Raw genomic sequence first — 21,330 nt, 5'->3', positions numbered from 1 at the left:
CATAAGATCACCTCCATCTCCAAGATACCCATGGTTTCATGGTATGAACTTCTGAAAACCACACGTTACACACTGCTACATGAGAGACAGGTTCAGAGACAGAACTCGTGATTCCTTCTCTAGTAACTTGGAACGTGGTGACATGACAGGTTCCTGATAACGACCCAAGCCATTTCCACGTTGCGCACAATGGGATAACAAGCCAAGTGGAGAATGGGATGTTCTCTTCAACTGCCAGGATTAGTGTTTCAAGCCAATTGTACCAGAGCAGGAAGCTTTAGCCATTTCCCAAAACACCCTCTGTTGGAGGACAAGCAACCCCTTGCTTCTACCGCATGTGTTCCCAAACCTGCAGAGTATTGAGGACAGTGCCTTCAGGATCATAGACAAGAGCACCTTGTCTATCACATGCTGGGGAAACTTCCTTCTTTTTTTTTTTTAAAGAGAGAATGAGAGAGGAGAGAGAGAGAGAGAGAGAGAATTTTTAATATTTATTTTTTTTAGTTCTCGGCGGACACAACATCTTTGTTGTATGTGGTGCTGAGGATCGAACCCAGGCCGCACGCATGCCAGGCGAGCGCGCTACCGCTTGAGCCACATCCCCAGTCCCCAGAAACTTCCTTCTTAATGACAAGTGAGCTTTGTGGGACTCACCTTGCACCTTGGCCTCAGAGCACTATTCGCTGTGGAGCCCAGCTGCCAGTCTCTGGAGGGGTGAAGTCTGGGGAAGCCTTCTCACCTGCAGGGTCAGGGGAAAGGGAGTCACACCCCATGACGTTTCTAGCTTCTCTTATTCTCCAATTCCATAAGGCCAATGGGAACTTCATGGATGTGTGTTGAGCCTCCCCTCTTGTAACAGGCATGGGAATTGTCTCACTATTATTTAACAGTGAGATCCTTTGGGGGCAAGTCATCTGAGCACTGAGGGAGGTAGAAATCTTCTGCTTACTTTTGAAACACACACAAAAAAAGGTTGAAAACGAGAAAAGGGACGAGGGAAACAAGTTCACACACAGAGTTCAAAGCATCTCATAGTCACCCAACCACATTAATCACACTGCTCTTCTGAGTGTTTCCTAAGGTGACGCGGTTTGTTTTCAACTTACCACTTCAAGGAATGACTTGAGGCTCCAAACTAGGGCCAAAATGCTGACTAAATTAAAATTTCTGGAAAGTCAGTGTGTGGGGTTTGAAACGAAACCGGGCAGCCTTGAGACTCAGATGACAGAACTGTTCGGCAATAATTGTGCCTCAGACTGATGCAGCTGCTGCCACACAGCGACCTGGCCTGAGCACACTCAGGCCACTACCAGATGGGGGAAACTAGGACCCAACAGGGTCTCAGTCCAGTGGGAAAGGACACACGACCCTTCCAGCGACAAACCCTGTGGATGGTCTTCTCTGAGCCAGGGCAGCTTGCAGAGCTAGGGTTCATCTGGGAACAGAATTAACAGAAATCCCTGCCCAGGGACCTGGGGATGTGACTCAGAGGTAGAGTTCCTGCTTCACATTTGTCTCTGATAGGGACATCTACATCAGCCGCAGCAAAGAGAATGGGACTGTGGCCCTGAGTGGGCACGTCCAGGAGGGCAATAACATACTCTTCGTAAGTGTTGAAGGCCTAAAGAACCTACTCTAGACCTGTTTCATAATGCAGCCTATGCTCCGTCACTGTAAGTGCAGCACAGGTTACAGTGCAGAATGGACTGAAGAGATGTCGAGGTGAATGGGAGCCTTAGCTATGGTGCTCCTGCCAGTGTCTGCCTTCACCATGGTCATGGCCTAGGCTGTCACGAGACACTGGTAACACCTTTGGAAGGCTTCCTGTCTTCTAGTGCTCCCAGCGAACTTCACATTTCTCTTACCCTCCTTCCCTCCTGTTGTCCCATAATCCTTCTCTCTCTCTCTGCACAGCTAACACATGACTTAAAGGGCCTGATTCCCACCCAGAAGCTTGCTGTTCAAAATCTCCAAGTCGTCATATTCTCATCAAAGTGTAAAGGTATAACTGGGAGGAACGCTGAAGAAAACAAATGAGGAGTTTTGTGTTTTACTAAGACTGTCAACAGAAACTCACCTACTACCCAAGCCTGAAAACACCCATCACCATGAGTGACAGCATTTTTCTTAGCTGGCATGCCATGAAGGCCAGCTGCAGGACATGAGATAAAGATATACATGGTACACACACATATGCATATGTGACAGCATGATACCTATGCCTTAGGGAAACTGAAGAGGTGAGAAAGCTACTACCTGGTTTCTAAGATTATGATTTAAAAGATGATTTTAGCTGAAGAATTTAAAGAGCTATTTGCAAAGAACATATTGCGCCATAGTGGAAATGCCCACTCAGCGTCATCTAAAAAATTAACAACTGAAGGAACTAACTGAAAATCACAGAAGAATGGTATTTCTTTTCACAATAGCTAAGGTGAAGGAGAGGTAAAATTTGCTACAAGATAGCAAAATCTGCTCCCATCAGTAAGTACTAAAAACCTTGTGATATTAAGGTAAGACTCATCAATCTCTAGCTACCCTAGTGGTTTTTTGATACCTTTCAGTGCTGTTAAAGGTCAGGTGGGTGGACTCGGATCAGGGTTATGGCAAAGGGACCAAACCGACCCTTCCAAACCACTCTGGAAGGATAAAAGATAGTGCCTCCAAGGTGGCACCTGAACCCTCTCAGGTTACCGACTGGTCCTTTAGGTTTCTATTAACAGGCAAACCCTGAGAAAAGGAACTGCCTTCTGGGCAGGATGAGCTCTGTTTCTGATTTACGAAGGCCTGGACTGTTTTTTTTTTTTTTTTTGAAAGTCTCCAAACACAGAGCATGGCCTTTAATAAGTTAACAAATGATTTTTCAGAGACAGGGTAGGGAGAGGAAGAAATGCTATTGAATCAGAAATATTGAAATGGACAAGTAAGCTGCAGGTGCGAGTATCAAACAGAGTAACTAGAGTCCCCATGGAGAAGGAGACATTTTGACGCAGATGAGAAGAGGAAGAAGATTCAGTCAAGCAGACACCTGGGGTCAGGGTTTTCCACACAGAGACAACAGCTGGGAAGCGTGTCTGAGGCAGAGCTTGCCGAAACAGTGCAGACACACTGCAAGGACACCAGAGCAGCCTGGAGTGAGGAAGAGCTGAGCAGAAGGCTGAAAGTGTGAGGGTCAGAGGGCCAGGCTGCTGTGGGACGAAGAAGCTTCAGCTCTATCAGCCAGACAGTAAAGGACAACGGAGGGTCACAGATGCCCAGGCAAGGCAAGGTGTGGGGAAAGGAGAGAGGTGGGGCAAGAGAAATCAGCAAACAGGAGGGTTTGGGCAAAAAGCTAGGACCACAACCAGGTAAGGCTGAGAGAGCCCATGGGGACCTCACTGGCATCTTCATACTGTCCACAGCCTTGTCTCAAGGGACATCTCTGCTCTAGCCACAGTACCACATACTCAAATACCAGGCCCAAATTCACTCAGTAGTCCTCCTGCTGAACAGGGGTCTAATATGTGCACCAGACACTTGAGAAACTCTGGTGACGGACCAGAGCAATACTACTGGGGAGGCTAGACTGGAGCCTGATGGACCAAGAGACTGCCCAACATATACTCACAATATTTGGAACCTCTTTCCTCAGAGTTCCAGAATTAGACATGGGATGAAACCACGATCTTCCTTTCCACCCTGGTGGTGGAAGACAATCCAAGCACAGGGGAACCCTTTGTTCATTGTCGTTTCTCCTGCAGAAAGAACTGTAACTAAACAGCTATCCGTTTCTGTCCAAGTAACTTTGCTCAAAGTTCTTCAATCACTAAATAAGCAAGTTCTAACCACTTGCTGGGCAAGGAGATGGGAAGGAGCATGCAGGGATGACATAGGCAGTACCTTTGCAGGCTGAGGACCTCCACCACCACCCCCTCCCCGCACTCTGGTGTGGTGGGAGAAGAACTATGCCACAGCACCCCACGAACATACAGAAGGACAACTCACATTCACCTACAGGGTGTCTGGGAGGGTTTGCTCGGGCCACACTCACCAGGGAGGGGTCGGCGTAGCAGATAGGTGCTCTGATTATCCACATCATAGAATGGGGAGAGCTGAAGAACAGAGCTAGACTTCCATCCTCAGTCTGGTGGGCCCCACATCACTATGCTTCGGTGTCTGGTCGACTCCGGGGCTGTGTTGAAACCATTACAAACATTTCTTCTGGCACTGTTTACCTCTGAATTCCTATTATCTGTCAGGGAATGAGATTAAACAGAGTGAGACATAATTTGAAGGTGAAACTGAAGATTTCCTGCTGGAAGAGAAAGCCCTGTGCCACTGTAAGCTGAAGCCAACCTTTCCCACCAAGGAGACTCCAGGGCTCTCGGGTCACAGCAGCTCCTGGGAAGGCAGACACCGAGTGTCCTAGAACCCCCAGGGTGGCTTCACCCGATGGGGGCCCATGTTTCTCAGATGCACGTGGTGTTGGAACAACAAGGACCATCCAATCACAGCACGGTATCTGCATCTCGGCAGGCAGCTCTGAAACCCAAACAGACGGTTTTGTTGTACCTGGAAAGAGGCCTGGCTATAAAATTGGACCGAACTGGGATGTGAATCCCAGACCCAGGCTCTTCTGCATCAGCAATCCAACTTCTTACTGTTCGTCTCCCTTTGCTATGCAGAACCAGATGCTAGGGCCCCTGAGATTCTAGCTTACACTCCAGGCAGGATGAGGTTGGGAATGCTGGTGGTGGGACCGGTGCCATTTCCACCTTTTCTTATTTATTGTTCCCGTGTCCACAGCACATACTTCATTTCACGCTTAGGTGTGCTGAGTTAAAAGGAATTACACTGCGCTTCGGTGAACAAAATTCATGCGCAGTTTACTATGTTGCAGATAGAACCAGCTGTGGACCTGACTTCTCTAGTGGATGGTGGAAAACTGACACAGAATCTCATGTGGGAAGTGGATGGCATCCTTAGTAAAAGATAAATGACGAGTTGCATGCAAGCACTGCAGAGTCCCTTGGAGGGTCCCCGAGTCAAGACTAACGACCTTGGCCTCTCTGCTGACCCACACCCTGGCAAAGGGAGGACAGCTCGGCTAGTACACTTTCTTTTTAGTTATACAAGACAGCAGACTCCATTTTGAGATATTTAAACAAGCATGGTATATATCTTATTCTAATTAAAATCACAGTCTTGTGGATGGACACCCATGTTGAGATTCACTGTGGTGTATTCACATATATACACATAGGAAAGTTATGTCAGACTCATTCCTCTGTCTCAGAATGCTTTGTCACTGCAGAAAGCTCAGACTGTATCTAAGACGGAACCTGCCGTGGACCATCATTACACCAAAACAGTCGTTATCAAGGGCAGATCAAATCTTGTTTACTTAATTTTCTTGGTCAAGGAGGCTATAAAGTGACAGATTCCTTCCTTGTTTCTGCTACTTAACTCTCCACTGCAAGGGAGACTCCCAGCCTGCCTCCCATCATGGTACAAAAAGTATTGCTGCAACTGCAAATTCCAAAGTCAAATGCAACATTGGGTCCATATGAATGAAGGGGAGATCTTTGTGAATGTATGCTATTCTCTTCCTTGAAATCTTTTACACATATGCCTTTATTACTATTTACGTAGGTGTCACTATTCTTTAAGCTTATTTTTATCTTATATAATTAAGGCATACGACATGATGTTTTCCACTACATACACAGTGATTACTGAGGTCTATCAAATTAAACTGTGGCCTTCCACGCTTACCATTGTGTATCGTATTTCTCAGTAAAACTTGCCCGGGAAGCCCAGCTCTCAGACCTATTCCAATGAGTCGGTCGATCTGGGAAATCTATAAGGAATCTTCATCATGTGCCAAGTCAGTAAGCTTTTCCAGCCATCTACTCCTTAAGTAAAACAGAAAGTGCAGCTAGGCGTGATGGCAAACACCTGTAATCCCAGCGGCTCGGGAGGCTGAGGCAGGAGGATCATGAGTTAAAAGCCAGCCTCAGCAACTCAACCAGGCCTTAAGCAACTCAGTGATGCCCTGTCTCTAAATAAAATGTAAAACAAAAGAAAACAAAACACCAAAACCAAAAGGTGGTATCTTGGAGAAAAAGGTGTGCAGAGGGTGGGCGTGGACAGTTTCAGTTTGGGACATGCTGATCATTAACTGTTGTGGGAGTCCACCACAACAGTGACTCTGGGGAGCTGACCTGCCCTCTCAGTGCCTAGCATGCCATTTCTGTGATTGGAGAATAATAAATAAGAATTAGAAAATATGACTTAATTAGTTTCATCTGTTAATGTAGGGGAATGTTCTCTTTTTATCCAGAAGCATGGTGATGGTTATGGTCAGGTACTCACCATGCAAAAATGGGAATCTCTCTACTTACCCACATATAGGCTTCGGGTGTGCTCACCACAGAGCATGTTTTGCAAATGCTGAAAGATTGGCAGGAAGGAAGAGGGGAAGGAAAACTAAGTAAATTGAATATAATCCGAGCTGACCACCTCCTGCGTGGAGCATAATTGTCTGTCTCCTATGGAAGACTTTACCTCTCCTCCTCTCATTCTTCAAGCTCCTGATAATAGGCCCTCTCTCTCTCCAGCCAGCCGGTAGGGCACGGGCTTTGGGATCCACTTTCCCTACCACTCTTTTCTCTTGGAGGTCACGTCCACTGCCCCAGAGTTCACTGAGTGCAAAAATGTGACTGGTGGGTGGTTAGTTGGCTCAAGAGGTCTACAGTTTAGGAGGGAGGACTGATTCAGATATCTGGATCTGGAATGGGGTAATGAAGCCACAGACACTTGGATCTGCATCAGTGATAGCCCAGTTATTCCCTGTGTAACTCTGGGCGGGTTATGAAACCTCTCTGTGGCCGTTACCTCACTTTATAAACATTTTTGTTTGGTGCTGGGGATCCAACCTAGGGTCGCCAACCTGCTGGGCAAAACCTCTGCCACCTGAGCTCCAGCCCTCATTTGGGGCTGGGGACAAAGTTCAGTGGCAGAGGGCATTCCTAGGTGGCGCAAGTCCCTGGGTTCCATATCCAGCACTGGAACACAAAAAGGCACCTCATCTATAAAACGAGGATGATGATCACAATCTGGGACAATTACTGATTTCTGCCTTCACCTACACCATGAGTATGCGACCATCTGGAAAGTATACAATGCTGTTCGTGGGTTAGTAACTTCCAGGGCAAAATGATCATCTCTTTCCATACATATGGATCTGCTTGGAAAGGCATGAAAGATGCCCTGCTTAGTTTGACCTTGTCGACAATGTTGAACATCTCCTGACTCCTGATGCAAGTCATGGCGAAGAAATTCCAGCATGATTTCCTGCTCTGGGAAACGCTGACCACAAAGGACCACCCTTCCCCATGCGACTAAAGATATGAGGACTGCACTCTGTCCACCCGGCCACCAGTCCCACACAACTCGGATATGACAGGCCCTCCTGACTCCTGGTCCACTGTCTGTCTCAAGGATGCGCTTAGTTTCTTCTCCTCGACTAGCTGGGCAGCGATAATCACTCCCCATCCAGTTTACCGAGAGCACCTCTGATCATATCAATAACCTCCGTCCCCGTAAATCTCCCCCAGTATAGCCTGTCTATTCCTCGCGAAAAAGCAAAGGCAAGAGCCACCCCGCCGCGACACTAGTATCCACATCCAGGGCCCTCTGCCTACTGCAGCAGCCCCAATGGGTTCCATGTCTTTGCGTGTGTGCGTGCGCACGCGCGTTCCTTCTCGGTGGGCTCCTTCCGCCCTTGCAAAAGCAGCTAGTGAAAAAAACCCAAATCACAGAGCGGGTATCCGGTCTCGCGTGCTCCAGACCAGAACGAGCCAGCCCGTCCCCGAGCAGAGCAGGTGGCCTCCCGTGACCCCCTCGCCGGTTCCCACGAGCCCCGCCTGTGACGTCACCTCCGCTGCCCGGAATCTCTTCCCACGGCCTCGGCGAGCATCGCCCGCGTCCCGGACCCGCGCTCTCGAGGTCGCGGGGCCCGCGGCGGTGCGCTGCCCGGACGGCGGGCGGCCTCGACGCCGCCGCTCCGCGGGGCCGAGAGGGAACGCGCGGGCCGCGACCCCCTACCCTGCCGCTCCGCGGAGCAACCCGGGGCCGTCCCCTTCCCGACTCGCACTGCAGCTGCCACAGCGAACCCAGGTCCCCGTTCTCCTCCTCCCAGGCGTCCCTGCCCTCTGACGCACGCCAGGCCCACAGACCCCGCCTTCTCTGGCGCGGCCTCTCTAGCCTCCGGAGGGCGGCTCCTCTCGGTGATCTTAACCCTTTCCTTCCAAGCGCCGCGGTGCGTTACCAGGGCTGAGGAGAGCTGGCGGCGCGCCGGCGAGCAGACGCCCGGACCCGCTCCGGAGAAAGACCGCGCGTGAGACAGCCCGAGTGACACCGAGACCTAAGGAGCCCGAGCGACAGAGATAGAGAGAAGCGGGTGGGAGAGAGGCTCGGAGAGACGGAGAGCGTGGGAGCCACAGAGAGACAGGGAGAGACTGAGAGAGACTGGGAGGCGAGGGGGCTGGGAGAGAGACAGACGCAGAGGGAGCCAGAGACCCCGAGAGACGGAGAGAGAGGGAGGCCGAGGGGGAGAGACAGAGTCTCCCTGGCACCGGCTGGGTGAGAGAAGGAGAAGAGAAGGGGGTGGGGGAGAGACTCGGAGAGAACCTCCTGGACCAGGCCAGGTGCGCCTGTGGGTCCTGGGACCGGAGTCCTCCTTTGGCCAGCCGTGAAGGGCGCTTTCCGAGGGGACCGTTGTTTTTCTCAGACGCCCCATCTCGTCCTTATCAGAATGGCGGGTGGACAGTCTGCGTGTGGCGTATTTCTCTTTCTCTAGCTGGGGCCCGGCGTTTTGAAGCCCAGAGATAGGACTGAAACTTCCTCTGGGCAAGCTTAAGCAGCTGGGTGCGATCGGGCTCGAATCCGTGTTCAACAGGTTCAGAAATAACCTGTTTCCTCGGTATCGCCTCCCACTCCGCCTCATCTCCCACCCCACCATAGGAGACAAAAATCTCTGAAGTGATTTCAAGGAAGGCGACATTTCCCAAATGGAAACGTCAGAGAAAGTCTTCCCAGGATGCGTGAGAGCCAGAGGGCTCGGGATGTGACTTAGAAGCAGGCAGGCTCTTAGTAGGCTCTGTGATTCCTGCATTCGCATGCAAGTGTTTGGACCTTTTCCATCAAATCACTATGCGAGCTGCAGTGTGTGATGTTCAGAGAGGGAGGGCATCTTTGGTCGTCCCGTTAGCTGCAGTGCAGCCGATCCTGGGCAGTTGACCTGGGTGGGATCAGAAATTTGGTGTCATGATAGGCTGACAGATTTCCACTGGCACTTCCCTTGCGGTTTCCCTAGATTCACACGGTCCTATGGGGTGTGTTGCATTTGTGTGTTGACCTGCGTGTGTCAGGGTAGTGTTAGTTTTGTCCAAGAAGGGCCAGTGAGTGGCCTTGCTTGGCTGAGCCTCTTGGGGTACCAGCAACAGGGAGAAAGGCCAGAGAGGAAGCAGTTCTCTGTTTTCAGGAGCAGAATCCCAACAGCCCCCTGTCAAAGTGTCTCTTAGCCTGGACCATCACTGGCATTTGAGAAAATGCTCTGGGAATGATTTTCGTAGGGAGGCGCTGGTCATGCTCTCTGCAGTCAGATGTCCATTACATTGGAAATCAGACTTGGGATTGTGTGACTAGCTGAGTTAAAACTAAGCCCCAGATCCATTTTGTTGACCCGGCGTGTGGGTGGCAGATAAACTAAAGATAAATGTTCGATTCTGGTGTGTTGCAAGGAAAATTTATGTTCTTAGAGTAATGATCCCGTGCTAACACCCCATCTGTATTTGATATTTATCAGATTATGAGAATTTAAAGGTAAGGAGAGCCACGGGTAAGTATAAGATGTCGGATGGAAACTGAAACAGGGGACAGTAGTGAGAGGAGAGATTGGTGTGATGAAAGGTACAGAGATATTTGTATTTTAACAGACCTAGCGGAGAAATGGCCAGCATCACAACCTAGCTCCGTGACCTTGAGTGAGTGGCTGAACATTTCTGATCCTCACGAACCTCATCTGCAAGTAAGGGCGATAATACAGATTGAGCCTCCGTCATCTGACACTCCACAATCCGAACTGTTCCCAAACCCCAAAATTTCTGAGAGTGGCTGGGGGTGGGGTAGCTCAGTGATAGAGGGTGTACTTAGCATGCCTGAAGCCCTGGGTTCACTCCCCAGTGGGTATCCACACATACACACAGGCGCCTTAATTAAAGATATCATATGAAACTATCTTTAGGGTATGTGTGTACAAGGTGTGTATGACTCGTAAATGAATTCAGTGGGTCCCCCTCCCAGAGAATCTCATTAGGGTATATGAAAATTTTGCAAAACCCGAAACACTCTGAAATACTTCTGTCCCTGAGTATGTCAGGTAAGGGATAGGTAACCTGCGTTTTCCCTAGGGCACCACGCCCATGGAGAAGCCCTTCCTGACCACGTGGGCCTCGGGGCCTTCTCTGAGTTTTCAGCTCCCCCAGCTCAGGTCCTCTTCCTCATCTTCAGTTTGGCTCCCTGCCCCCAAAGACTGGGAGCCTGCTGAGGACTCTTATCCTGCAAGGAGGATAGAGTGTGCACGAGTGGATGCAGAAAGTATATCAGCTTCATTTTCTGTCCATGCAGAGAGTGTTTGTGTCTTTTATCCCCACACAGTAGAGAGTCCAGAGCCATATACTATGAGCACAGTAGCCATGTATTCCCCTTGGTTGGGAATAGGAACTGTCAGACCAGCTGTTACTCGGGTGGGAAAAAAAATATATACACACACACACACACACACACAGTGTGAATGAGCCATCGTGGCAGGTCCTGTGCTTGAATTTCTGCTTATTCAGAGGAGATGGGGTGAGAAGCATTGTGTCTTCTATCTCTACTCTCTTCTTAGGTGTCTAGTAACAATGTAGCGCCTAGGATTTTTTTTTTCCTTCTGCTTTATATTATACCTTAGAATGTTCCTTACTGGGGCTGAGCTCTGTTCTCGGGGTATGGCTGCTTTGGGTACCTCACTGAGGGGACCGCTGAACAGAGTGTGCCATCGGTAAAGAAGTGTTTGGTGAATACACCTCACCATTCAGGTTTTGTTGTCTTGTAGGTGAGAGGCATAGATCTCACTCGCGATGGCATCAGCAGCATTGACGATGTGAACCTAGTGATCAGTGACCCGGGTGACCAGGTGAGCTCTTCACTTTGCAAGAGGAGACTTTTCCCTTGTCTTCCTCCTGCTGCTTCAGCCTCTCCTCCTCTTCACCCTTTCCCTGCCCCCACCCCTTTGAACTCCCACTGTGGTTCTCTGTCTGTGTCTTCTGGGCCCACCTACAGGAAGATCCCAAATGCCATGCCGGGACCGCGTTTCATTGGTCTTCATTTTCTTCTTTCATGCTGGAAAGCGGGCATCACTGAGTGTTGGCTAATGTCCATGTTCTTTTGCAGCAGAGCCGCTGACAAGACTATCCCTCTCTTCCTGATAGAGGAGAATACAGCTAATCCGTGCAAGTGACAAAGATACAGAACAGCAGCGTGGCACTGCATTGTCTGGAACTCAGACTCCTTTTACCCTGGCGTTGTATAAGGTGGGCATACGCTTTTCAGCAGACAGTGACCCTGCACTGATCTCAGCCATTTTTGGTAGAGTCTTGCCATTTCTGGGAAACCATCGTAGTATTAGGTAGTTGATAGTAGTATGTGAACTCAGTTCTTCCGAACTGAAATGGACTCATTTTATAAGGATATGTCATCACATTAGGCAGAGTTGGAAAAAGTATCGTGTGTCCTTGTCTCAATCGTCAAAATCAGCACAGCTCTCTTCCCAGTGCTCATCACCCCCACACTGTATGCATTTACTTGTTCGGCTATTTACCTTCTGCTCTCCCGGGCTAGAATGCAAGCTGATGAAGGCACGAGGTTTGAGCAGGCTTTGTTGAGGACAGCATTCCAAGCACCGAGAACAGAGCCTGGTACCAGTAAGGGAAGGTAAACATTGGCTGTGACAGTTGCCTGATCCCTGGACCAGCTCTGGACACGTGGGCCAGCTCCAGGACTTTCCTGGCTGGCCTCTCCCCCGCAGGATTACTTTGTAACTCGGGCTTCCATGCGGGTTGATAATCCACAGAGGCAGTGCCCTGCCCCTAAGAGAAACACGCACCTGGAGTCAGACAGACATGGCATGGAATTTTGTCCCTGTCTTAGATGTGTGACCTTGGGGCTATTACCCATCTTTGTGGTGCAGGAATTTGCTTCCTTGCAACATGGGACGGTACGGATTGTACAGGGTTTTACTTACAGAGTGAGACATTTTGTGGAGGACCCCAAATTCTTCTTACTTCATTTGCAGGCCGTTTGTGACCGTCCACCGGAGTCGGGGCTCTGTGATGGGCAAATTCTGCCAAGTCGCTGGCCACTGTTGGCTTCTGGGCTAGTGAGTGAGGCAGGCAGAACCATCTGATGCTAACTGAATGGGGCTGGGGCTGGGAGAGGGGAAGTTCAGGGTGCTGTGTGAGCTCATCTAGGGCTTGGGAAAGAGGCCAGAAAAGGCCTCCTGGAGGAAGTTCTTTCTAAGCTGATTCCCCAAGGGTGGATAAGAGGTGAAAGTCCTCCAAGGCACAACTCCCCTCCAAAATCTCTCATCCAAGACTGCCATGGTCATCCATTCCACCGGCTCCCCACTGACTGAGGAATGGGGAACTAACCCAGAGGGAATGTCTGTGGGGGCTTCTGGTCTGTTCGCTTGCTACAGAGAATAGAAAGTGCCTTCCTGTCCTTGGACATTGGCATGTATCAATGTCAGTCCTAGAACTGATATGGCCGCAAAGGAGAGCTCCAACAGATAATCCTGGGTGGCACTGGTGGGTCACAGATTATACCTGGCCTGGGCCCACCCTTCCTCTTCACTCTGTTTTGTGAGTTGGCAAATTACCTCTCTGCTTAGGTCTCATTCCTCTTCACTCATTGTCTAAAGCTGACTGCCGGATACAGTGACTGTTGTGGATTTTATTTGAGGGAGCAATATAGTTTCCGATGATTAAAACTGCCAGTGCCTCTGTGGGACACACTGGAGGAAGGCGGGGCCCAGGCCATGCTGGGAACCCTAGAGAAAAGAATATAAGTGTCAAGATAGCATCCTCTGGCCAGCCCAGGAGCCTTTCTTTCTCCGCCCCATTCTTCTGGGCCTCACCAGCATGCTGGCCATTGCGTGGTGGTTTCCCCATCTGGGAGCCATAAACACACCTCGCCTTCTATTATGTGGATCCATCCAGTTCAGCTCCAGCTCTATCCTCAGTAGTTTGGGGCTGCTTCTGCTTTGGTGGATGCCCCAGGACAGTGCACAGAGGGTGTGACTTTTTATTGCTCCTGCGTGGCTTGGAAGTCCTCCATGAATTGGTCCCATCTGCTCTGTTCAAACCCATCTCCCCAGTCTCCAGACTACTCCCCAGCTCTCTCTCACACTCCAGATTCCAATGTGGGCCCTGCCACCGACATCTTTCTCCCCCATAGGCCTCTGATTCCCCATTTGTAAAATGAGACCAAATGAGATAATGGATGTGGAACTCCCAGCCCACATTTCCTGGCACGTGGAAGACGCTAAGTCAACAGAGGCTGTTTTCTGTCAAACATCTTGTCATCCACCTGGCACTTGATAGTGTGGCAGCTCGGTAAATGTTTCTTGGGTTGGACTTCAGGAAGATGTGGTATGTTGTGGGTATGTGAATCAAGGTTCTCCGGAGAAACCAAACCAATAGGACGTCCGTGTGCCTCTGCATCTGTGCGTATCTCTATCCATCTGCACATGGATAGATGGGTTTTAAGGAGTCGGCTCCCCGGGATCTTGAGTACTGGCAAGTCTGAAATCCAGAGGGTAGATGACACCACTGGACTTTCACATGACAGTTGTAGTCTTGAGGCTGAAATCTGCAGGCAGGCTAGCAAGCTGAGAACTCAGGCAGGGTGTCTGTGGTCTTCAGGCTGAGTTGCTTCTGCCTTGGGAAGCCTCAGTCTCTGCTCTTGCGGCCTTCAGCTCATTGGCTGAAGGCCACTCACGTGATGGGGGCAGTGGACTTTAATTAAAGTCTAGTGACTGTGCAAGTTCATCACCCCCACAAATACCTTCACAACAACACCTAGATGAATGTTTGAGCAACTGGGCACCGTAGCCTAGCCGAACTGACAAGTAAGATTCACCAGAGCCGTGGGCAAAGAGGTTGCCGAGGGACGTCACCTGCCGAACTGAGCTCAGACCAGTAAACTTGGTGGGTTCATTCGTGTCCAGTGGTCCTTTCCTTCTCTTCAGAAGCTGGGTGTGAAGATGAAGTAAATCCAGAACCATGGTGCTTGCAGCAGACATTTGATATGAGATCTTTATCCCTCTGGGACAAGGGACTGTGGAAAAAAGGAAAAGGAATAAGATAATGAAGGATGCGGAAGTCATAGTGATTGACTCGGCTGCTCCCCTCCCCCCAAATAGGGGACTTCTCTAGGCCCCAGTGCCTTTGATGGCTCCGGAGAAGATCATGAGGACCTTCTTGTGTGTGGTTTGGAGATAGGACAGTGAAATAGTTCACGGGAACGGTGTGGGGAGAGAGGGAGAGCAAAGGGTGATTAAGACACAGGTCAGTTATGAATTGATGTTTCCAAAGGCTTGGTGTTTCTTCACAAAAACGGTGTTCGTGAGAATGATTTTCTTTCTGCGAGAATCGCCTTTCCATATGAGGAAATATGATCCTGAGGGAGTCCCTGTGACATGTGAAAAATCAGTTGGGGAGGTCAGTTTCCAGATGTTTCACACATAAGCATTTACGTGGGAGGGCGATGGCCCAGAGGATGTAACTGGACTAACTCCTGAGAAACAACAGCTTTCACTTACTGACGTGTTAAGGGAGACTCTCTCTGGGACCTTTGTCTGTGTTTGTAGGTCAGATGATTTGAAACATCTCTAATATTGTTCTGTGTTTCCTGCTCTGATGCTTGGTTAATACAAATTCCCAATTGCCAGTATGCTCTGAAGAAAACCGGTGGATTCTTGGTTTCCAAGTTGGCTAAAAGGACAGAGCCTGGGCTGCTGCCCTGAAGTTTCAGTCTGGCATTGCATGTGAAGCATTTTTAGACTCCTTCAGGACATGAGTATTGAGAAAATATAGAGAGATGCCCTTGTGGCAAAGTCTGCCACTTGGGTTTTTCAGCTACCACCCAGTAAGACCAACATTTTTGTTTCTTTTGAGTACGGTTCTGCAGGCTTTATCACATGTGTAGCTGCTCGTAGCCACCACCACGATCAGGACCGTGTACTCGCCCTTTGCCCCCACAATACTCCTTGTTGCTGCCCCTTTGCAGACACACCTCCCCACCCCTACTCCCCGGTAAAAACAGATCTGTTCCCCTGACCTGCAGTGGTGTGTTTTAGAGAGGGTCATGGATCTGAAACCAGGAAGCCTGTGGCCTTCCAAGATGGGCCTCCTTCTTTTAGCATAATGCAACATCTTGGTGAATCTCCGAGCAATACTCTATTCCTTTTGAATGCCGAGCAGCTTGTCATTGTGTGGACACCACAGTTTGTTTATCCTTTCATCTGAGGAAAGAGCTGCTGCAACCATTCGTGTGCTGGCTTTTGTGGGAACCCAGGTTTTTCTTGGTCCAGGGTAGAGGCAGGCATGGGATTCCTGGGTCCTCAGGGGAACACAGGTTTAGCTTAGGAGAAAGCATCACTCTAGATTCAGAGTGGTTGTAGTCTTTTGCCTTCTCGCCAGCAAAGTGTGAGGGTTCCATTTGTTCAGTCTGTCCTCTCTGGCCCTCAGTACTTCCAGTGCTTCTCATTTAACCGTCGTAGTACTGTGTAAGGGGATACTGTCATCATGGGTTTAATGTTCAGGTCCCTGATGGTTAATGATGTTGAACATTGTTTCACGTGCTCACATGCAAGTCTTTGGGGTTTTTTGTTTTCTTAGCGGAAAGTTTTGCAAACGCTTTCTTTCTATGCTCTGGATGTAAGACTTTGTCAGATCTGTGATCCTTATGCATAGCTCTGCTTTTCATCGTCTCGACACACTGTCTTTTTCCAAGCCAAAGCTGGTTGAAATTTTTATTCCTTCCTTTGTTTTAGAGACAGGGTCTCTGTGTATTGCCCGGGCTGGTCTGAAACTGATCCTCCCTCCCTCGGCCTCCCCAGTAGCTGGAACTACAGGTGTGTGCCATCATTCCTGGCTTCAGTTTTACATTTTGATGGAGTCTGTTTAATCAGTTTTCTTTCTTTCGTGGATCGTGCTTTTGCTGTCGTGTTCAACTTACTCTTTCCTGTCCTCTGGCTCCGGAGATGTTCTCCTGTGTTGTCTACTGAGAGGCTCACCAGTGGACTTTTCACTTTTAGACGTCTGAACCATTTTCAGTTAGCCGTGTATAAAAATGGTGGGGTCGAGGTTGGTATCCTGGCACACGGATATGCAACACTTTCAATGGAAAGATTCTCCCTTCTCTTGAATTCACCTTCGCATTTCTAGCAGAACTCATATTTTCATGGGTGTGTTTACGGACTCTTTATTTTCTTCCGTTAATCTATCTGGCTACTCCTTTCCAAGACGGCAGTCTTGATTACTGCAACTCTGGCAAGACCTCCCCCAAATTCATCATTGTTTTTGAAAATTTGGACGTTCCAGGTGAAGCGCAGAATCAGACTGTGTATGTACACAGAACTCCTGCCAGGATCTCGATGGGAATTGATTGCATTAGTTCTACAGAACAACTTGGGGATAATTAACTATTTTACCACATGGACTCTTCCACGTCATGGACGCATTGTTTCTCTCCATCGAATTAGGTCCTCTTTGATTTCTTTCATTAGGATCTTAAGGTGTTCTGCAGGCACTTCCTGTAAATTTTTTGTTGTTGTCGTTGGTTTCGTACGTACCTATTCCCTTGTGTGTTGCTTTTCAGTTTCAGTTTGTGACACTCACGGTGGTTTTCCATGTGTTGACCTTGTCTCTTTCATCGTTGCTAAATGCACTTATTAGTTCTAGGGGTTTGAGCAGAGATACGTTGGGGTGTTCCATGTAGCATACACGGTCATGAGATCTACGCCAAGGGGCAATTTGATTTCTTCCTTTCTCATTTGTGTGCTGCTCCCTTTCCTGACATCAGTGCCCTGTCTGGGACTTCCAGGGTGACATCAAACAGTCGTGGTGAGAGTCACCACCCTGACCTTGTTCTCAGCCTTACAGAGAAAGCATTCCATTCTTGACCTTGCAGGTTTGGGGGCACATACCCTTTAGCAGGTTCAGGGAGTGGTCTTCCATTCCCTGTGTGTCAGAGGATTTCATATCATCAGTGGATTTTGTGTCTTGTCAAATGGCTTTCCTTCGTACCTTCATATCATGCTGTCATTTTTCTTCTTTGCCTGACCTCAACCTCTGTGGGATTATGTTGATTTTTGGCAAGAGAAAGCACTACCTTTGCATTCCCGGTGTGAAACCCACTTGGTTGTGGTTTGTGATTCTTTTCACATACTGCTGGGTTGGAGCTCTTGTGTATTTTGTTGAGGAATTTGGGGCTTTTGCTGATAAAGCACCAGTCTGAAGTTTTCCAGGTATCAGTACAATACTACCTTCATGGCATCACTTGCAAGTGTTCCCTCTGCTCTGATTTCTGGAAGAGATTGTGTACAATTGGTGTGATGTCTTCATTGAATGTTTGTTAGAATTGGCCAGGAAGACTCTCTGGGCCTGGAGATCGTTTTGCAAAGGTTTTCTTTCTCTCTTTCTCTTTCTTTCAACTACCAGTTCAGTTTCTGTAAACGATAGAGGACTGTCTACGCTACTTCATCCTGGGTGAATTTTGGTGGCTTACAATTTTCTAGCAACTGGTCCATTTCAACTAAGGTGTAGCATTTATTTTCATGGAGCTGACTGCAGTCTGACCATGTTGTTCTTTTTGTTCTCCGAGTCTGTAGTGAAATCTCTTCTGCCATCCCTGCTATTTATACCTTCTTTCCTCCCTCTTTTGCCCTTCCTGCTAAAGATGTATCAATTGATCGTTTCAAAGAACCAGTTTTCCATTTAATGGAGATTCATCATTCTTTTTTCTCCCCCCCCCTTCGCCACCCCCACCCCCCCCACATGTGTTGTTTGCACTGTCGTGGTTTTACCTCCTGGATTTTTAGTAGAAGAAATTCTTAGTTACACGTATTGGGACTTTTGAGATGATTTCCTTCAGTACGAGCAGCCTTTTTAACTAGATGTAAAGCCACTGATCGTGAAGGCAGAAATTCCCAAGGGTGTGTTGTCACCGTGGTACAAATATGTACAATTTACTGAAGGTCTACTCGATGAAAGTATTCGAATGCTTATGAGAAGAGCACGTGTTAGTCAGGCATTGCTTGTTCTTATCATCGTTCCTGAGCCTGGGTTACAAAGAATCTGCACGGAGTTAACCTCGTTCAATATGTTTCTCCATGTTACATCACATGCCTCATGGATGCCATCAGTGGTGCCATTTCTCAAACCTTTATGCTATGCCATCAGCATTCTAAGCTCTGGACATGTGTTATCTCATGTCATCCTCGGAGGAAGCCTAGAAGGTGGGTCTCATCACCAGCCCCATTTTACACCTAGGAAGCGGAGGGACAGAAAGGTGGAGTAAGATGAATAATCATGGGTTTTCTTTCTTCTCTTGTCACCCTTTGTTGCAGTCTGGTGTGTTCTGGCCACACGCTTCCCTCGCCACCTCTTAGCTATTCGAAAACCTCCAGCTTCACCTTCCCGGCTAGACCCCCGGGCTGGGCGGAGCTTCTAGCTCTAACTGGACCCCCATGGATCCACTCCAGAAATGGAACCCAGCGTTGGTTTCCGGATCTTCCCAGGTGACCGCTGGGGAGAACTCGCAGGAGGGCACGGCAGCCTCTCAGCCTTCTTCCTCGGAACAGCTAATGATGGGCCTCAGCGGCCTGAACCCCAGTCCTGGTCCTGGCCTCCCTGCCCCTCTGCCAGAGGGGCTGTTCCAGCAGCAGTACAGGGAGGAGAAGACCCTGCGGGAGCGGCGCTGGGAGCGGCTGGGCTTCCCTCAGAGGAAGAAAGCATTCCTGGGTCACCTGAGACGCAGGCACCGCGATCACATGGCACCTTACCCAGTGGAAAGGGAGACCAGGGTCTACCCCACAGGCGACAGAGCTCAGAATCGGTTCCGATGTGAATGTCGCTACTGCCAGGGCCACAGGCCGAGTATTTCTGGGCTCTCTGGCGAGAGGAATGGGGCCCCCAACCCTTCCTCCTGGGAAACACTAGTGCAGGGCCTCAGCGGCTTGACCCTCAGCCTGGGCACCAACCGGTCTGGCCTTCTGCCAGAAGGGGCACAGCAGCAGCAGCAGGAGCAAGAGGAGAAGTGCCAACTGGAGAAGCAGCAGGAAAGCAAGAGAATGTTCCAGAGGCTGCTCAAGCAGTGGTTGGAAGAAAACTGAGAGCCCCCTGCCCCCTTTCATGGGGCGGAGACCTGAAGGGATTCAGACAGTGCTGTGTTGCCAGCTCCTGGGGGTGGGCTCCTTCTGGGGACCAAACAGTCAGCTGTCGTCGGAGGAGTCCCAAGACTAGTTGTGTGACTGGATGGATTCCTATTGGCGTGAGATTTGACCCACTCCCAGGGAGGTCCTCCTCTTCCTGCCTGTCATCTGTGAAGCGCTGTGAGGCACCCTGGGGCAAGGGAGACTGCACACCAGTGGACCTCACCTCATCCCATATGGCTCCCATGCCGCATGTTGTCGCTTTCCCAGCCTGGATCTGCGTCTTTGCTCCCTACCTTGTTGTCAGTAAGATATAAGATGTCTATGTAGTGTGAATGCCTTGTTCATGTCCTTGTGCTTTTGTGCCGTTTTATCGACTGCCTCCTGGGAGCAGTGCTAGGGCTGTTTGAAATGGCGGTGCGCAACACTGAGATCCAGGTTCAAGAATCTGCAGCTAAACAAAGTGTGGGAAAGGGGTGTGGCATTGGAACTTGGTGGCTCACTATTGTACTGTCTGTGTAAACTATTATGACTATGATAAGCTAACTGTAAGTAAATGTTCCCCTGCTCCTTAACCATTGAGTAGTACTCCCCCGTGCAGGATTTTCTGATGGGGTACCTCATCGTCAATACCAAATAAACACGTGTATGAAAGGAAAGTAACTTTAGAATTCAGGTTTGTTGATCGATAGTGGTTTGTTTCTTGTTGGACCTTGACATCCCCGACCAGCAGACCAGAGCGTGTCAAGAGGAGCTCTGCACTGTGGAAATTCAGAACGGGGGAGAAGGGGGCTCAAGAACCCTGTCCGATCACTGTTTCAGGTGCTGTAGTGGGACCAGCATTCAGACCAGTCAGGCAGCGAGGTTGGAAGCAGGGTCCCCAGATCCCAGTAGGAGCCCATGCTGGTTGCCGCTGATGCCCTGGCTGAGGGGTCCAGGGCCATTCCTTGTCGACCGGTGCACTGGTTTGGTGAAAGTGTACAGCAGTTTCCCGCCTGCTTCCTGAGAACAGAGCATCACTGAGTTATTTCAAAACTGTATCTGGATTTAGACACGTTGTCTTTTGATTTCAGGAAGCCTGAGTGATTAAATCTACCTATTTTCCCCTACAGAAGCCCGTGATGTGTACCCAGCCACGGACCATGTGATTCCTCTGAGCCGAAAACAAATTCTGCTTTGTGTCAGTCTGTTTTTAGGGAGGCCCCAGCACTACATTGCTGCAGAAGTCTGCACGTCTCCTGCCAACACAAGTGGCTCGAGAGCAGGTAAGTTTCTTAGATTTTCAACTTGGGATCCCCTCAGAGAACTTGAGAGCTAAACTGACCCGATCAGGATCGTCTCCCAGTTCCAAGGGAGAGGGTAAATAAAGAAGGGCGAATTCTTTCCTGAAACTCAAAGGCCTAAATCCTAGAATGGAGATTCTGCAGTGTTCAGAAGGGATGACAGGGTGATGCACGTTGGCCGGTTCTTTTACCAGGTGTCAGACAATGCCCTGCGTGTTTCTATATGTTAGCTCTTTTTATCCCCACCACAGACCCATCACTTAGGAACAATGTCAGTCCCACAGTAGAGAGCTTGGCCAGGGTCCCCTGGGTGGCAAGAGGCGGAACTGGCACACAAGCCTAGGCAAGGTGGATTCTAGCTGGCAACCTGAACCTGTTCCCCCTTTGTAATGGCTATTGCAAAGTCACCTTACTGACACCTCATGCCTTCAAGGACCAAGTCTTGGTAAGATGTGTTGTTGAATCCTCAGCACAGCGCAACAGGGCAGGGGTGCTTATTTGTCGCTGAGAGTCTGTGGAGGTTGTAAA

The 21,330-nt window shown here is 49.4% G+C and overlaps 2 protein-coding genes across 9 annotated transcripts; one reads left to right on the top strand and one right to left on the bottom strand.

Annotated features, from left to right (window-relative positions):
• Positions 1 to 654: 654 nt before the first annotated feature.
• LOC144371590 (uncharacterized) lies at positions 655 to 8,989 on the bottom strand. The gene is made up of 6 exons (XM_078033948.1): positions 8,663 to 8,989; positions 7,920 to 8,407; positions 6,384 to 6,432; positions 4,031 to 4,521; positions 3,608 to 3,734; positions 655 to 739 (listed from the first exon to the last, which is right to left on the bottom strand). The coding sequence occupies exons 1-4, from the start codon at positions 8,987 to 8,989 to the stop codon at positions 4,405 to 4,407; spliced, it is 981 nt and encodes a 326-aa protein (XP_077890074.1). The 3' UTR covers positions 655 to 739; positions 3,608 to 3,734; positions 4,031 to 4,404.
• On the top strand, positions 8,018 to 20,178 carry Fam156b (family with sequence similarity 156 member B). 8 transcript variants are annotated; one of them, XM_040280824.2, is made up of 5 exons: positions 8,018 to 8,160; positions 9,981 to 10,072; positions 11,141 to 11,221; positions 11,479 to 11,618; positions 18,716 to 20,178. In XM_040280824.2, the coding sequence occupies exon 5, from the start codon at positions 18,836 to 18,838 to the stop codon at positions 19,478 to 19,480; it is 645 nt and encodes a 214-aa protein (XP_040136758.1). In that variant the 5' UTR covers positions 8,018 to 8,160; positions 9,981 to 10,072; positions 11,141 to 11,221; positions 11,479 to 11,618; positions 18,716 to 18,835; the 3' UTR covers positions 19,481 to 20,178. The 8 variants fall into 8 exon arrangements, with proteins under 8 accessions (XP_040136758.1, XP_040136752.1, XP_040136773.1 ...); XM_040280818.2 differs by lacking the exon at positions 8,018 to 8,160 and adding an exon at positions 8,244 to 8,380; XM_040280813.2 differs by lacking the exon at positions 8,018 to 8,160 and adding an exon at positions 8,301 to 8,443.
• The last annotated feature ends 1,152 nt before the right edge of the window (positions 20,179 to 21,330 follow it).

The sequence above is a fragment of the Ictidomys tridecemlineatus genome, chromosome X (assembly GCF_052094955.1).
Source record: "Ictidomys tridecemlineatus isolate mIctTri1 chromosome X, mIctTri1.hap1, whole genome shotgun sequence".
Classification (NCBI taxonomy): domain Eukaryota; kingdom Metazoa; phylum Chordata; class Mammalia; order Rodentia; family Sciuridae; genus Ictidomys; species Ictidomys tridecemlineatus.
This window is presented reverse-complemented; position numbering and strand designations above follow the sequence as displayed.

Excerpts from the sequence above, each read along its gene's own strand:
- Fam156b (XM_040280824.2), top strand. The coding sequence starts at position 18,836 with ATGGATCCACTCCAGAAATGGAACCCAGCGTTGGTTTCCGGATCTTCC.
- LOC144371590 (XM_078033948.1), bottom strand. The coding sequence starts at position 8,989 with ATGAGGCGGAGTGGGAGGCGATACCGAGGAAACAGGTTATTTCTGAAC. Across the intron at positions 8,408-8,662 it reads GTCCAGGAGGTTCTCTCCGA|GTCTCGGTGTCACTCGGGCT; the intron begins GTCTCTCCCCCA and ends CGGGCTCCTTAG. Across the intron at positions 6,433-7,919 it reads AGAGATTCCGGGCAGCGGAG|CATTTGCAAAACATGCTCTG; the intron begins GTGACGTCACAG and ends CCAATCTTTCAG.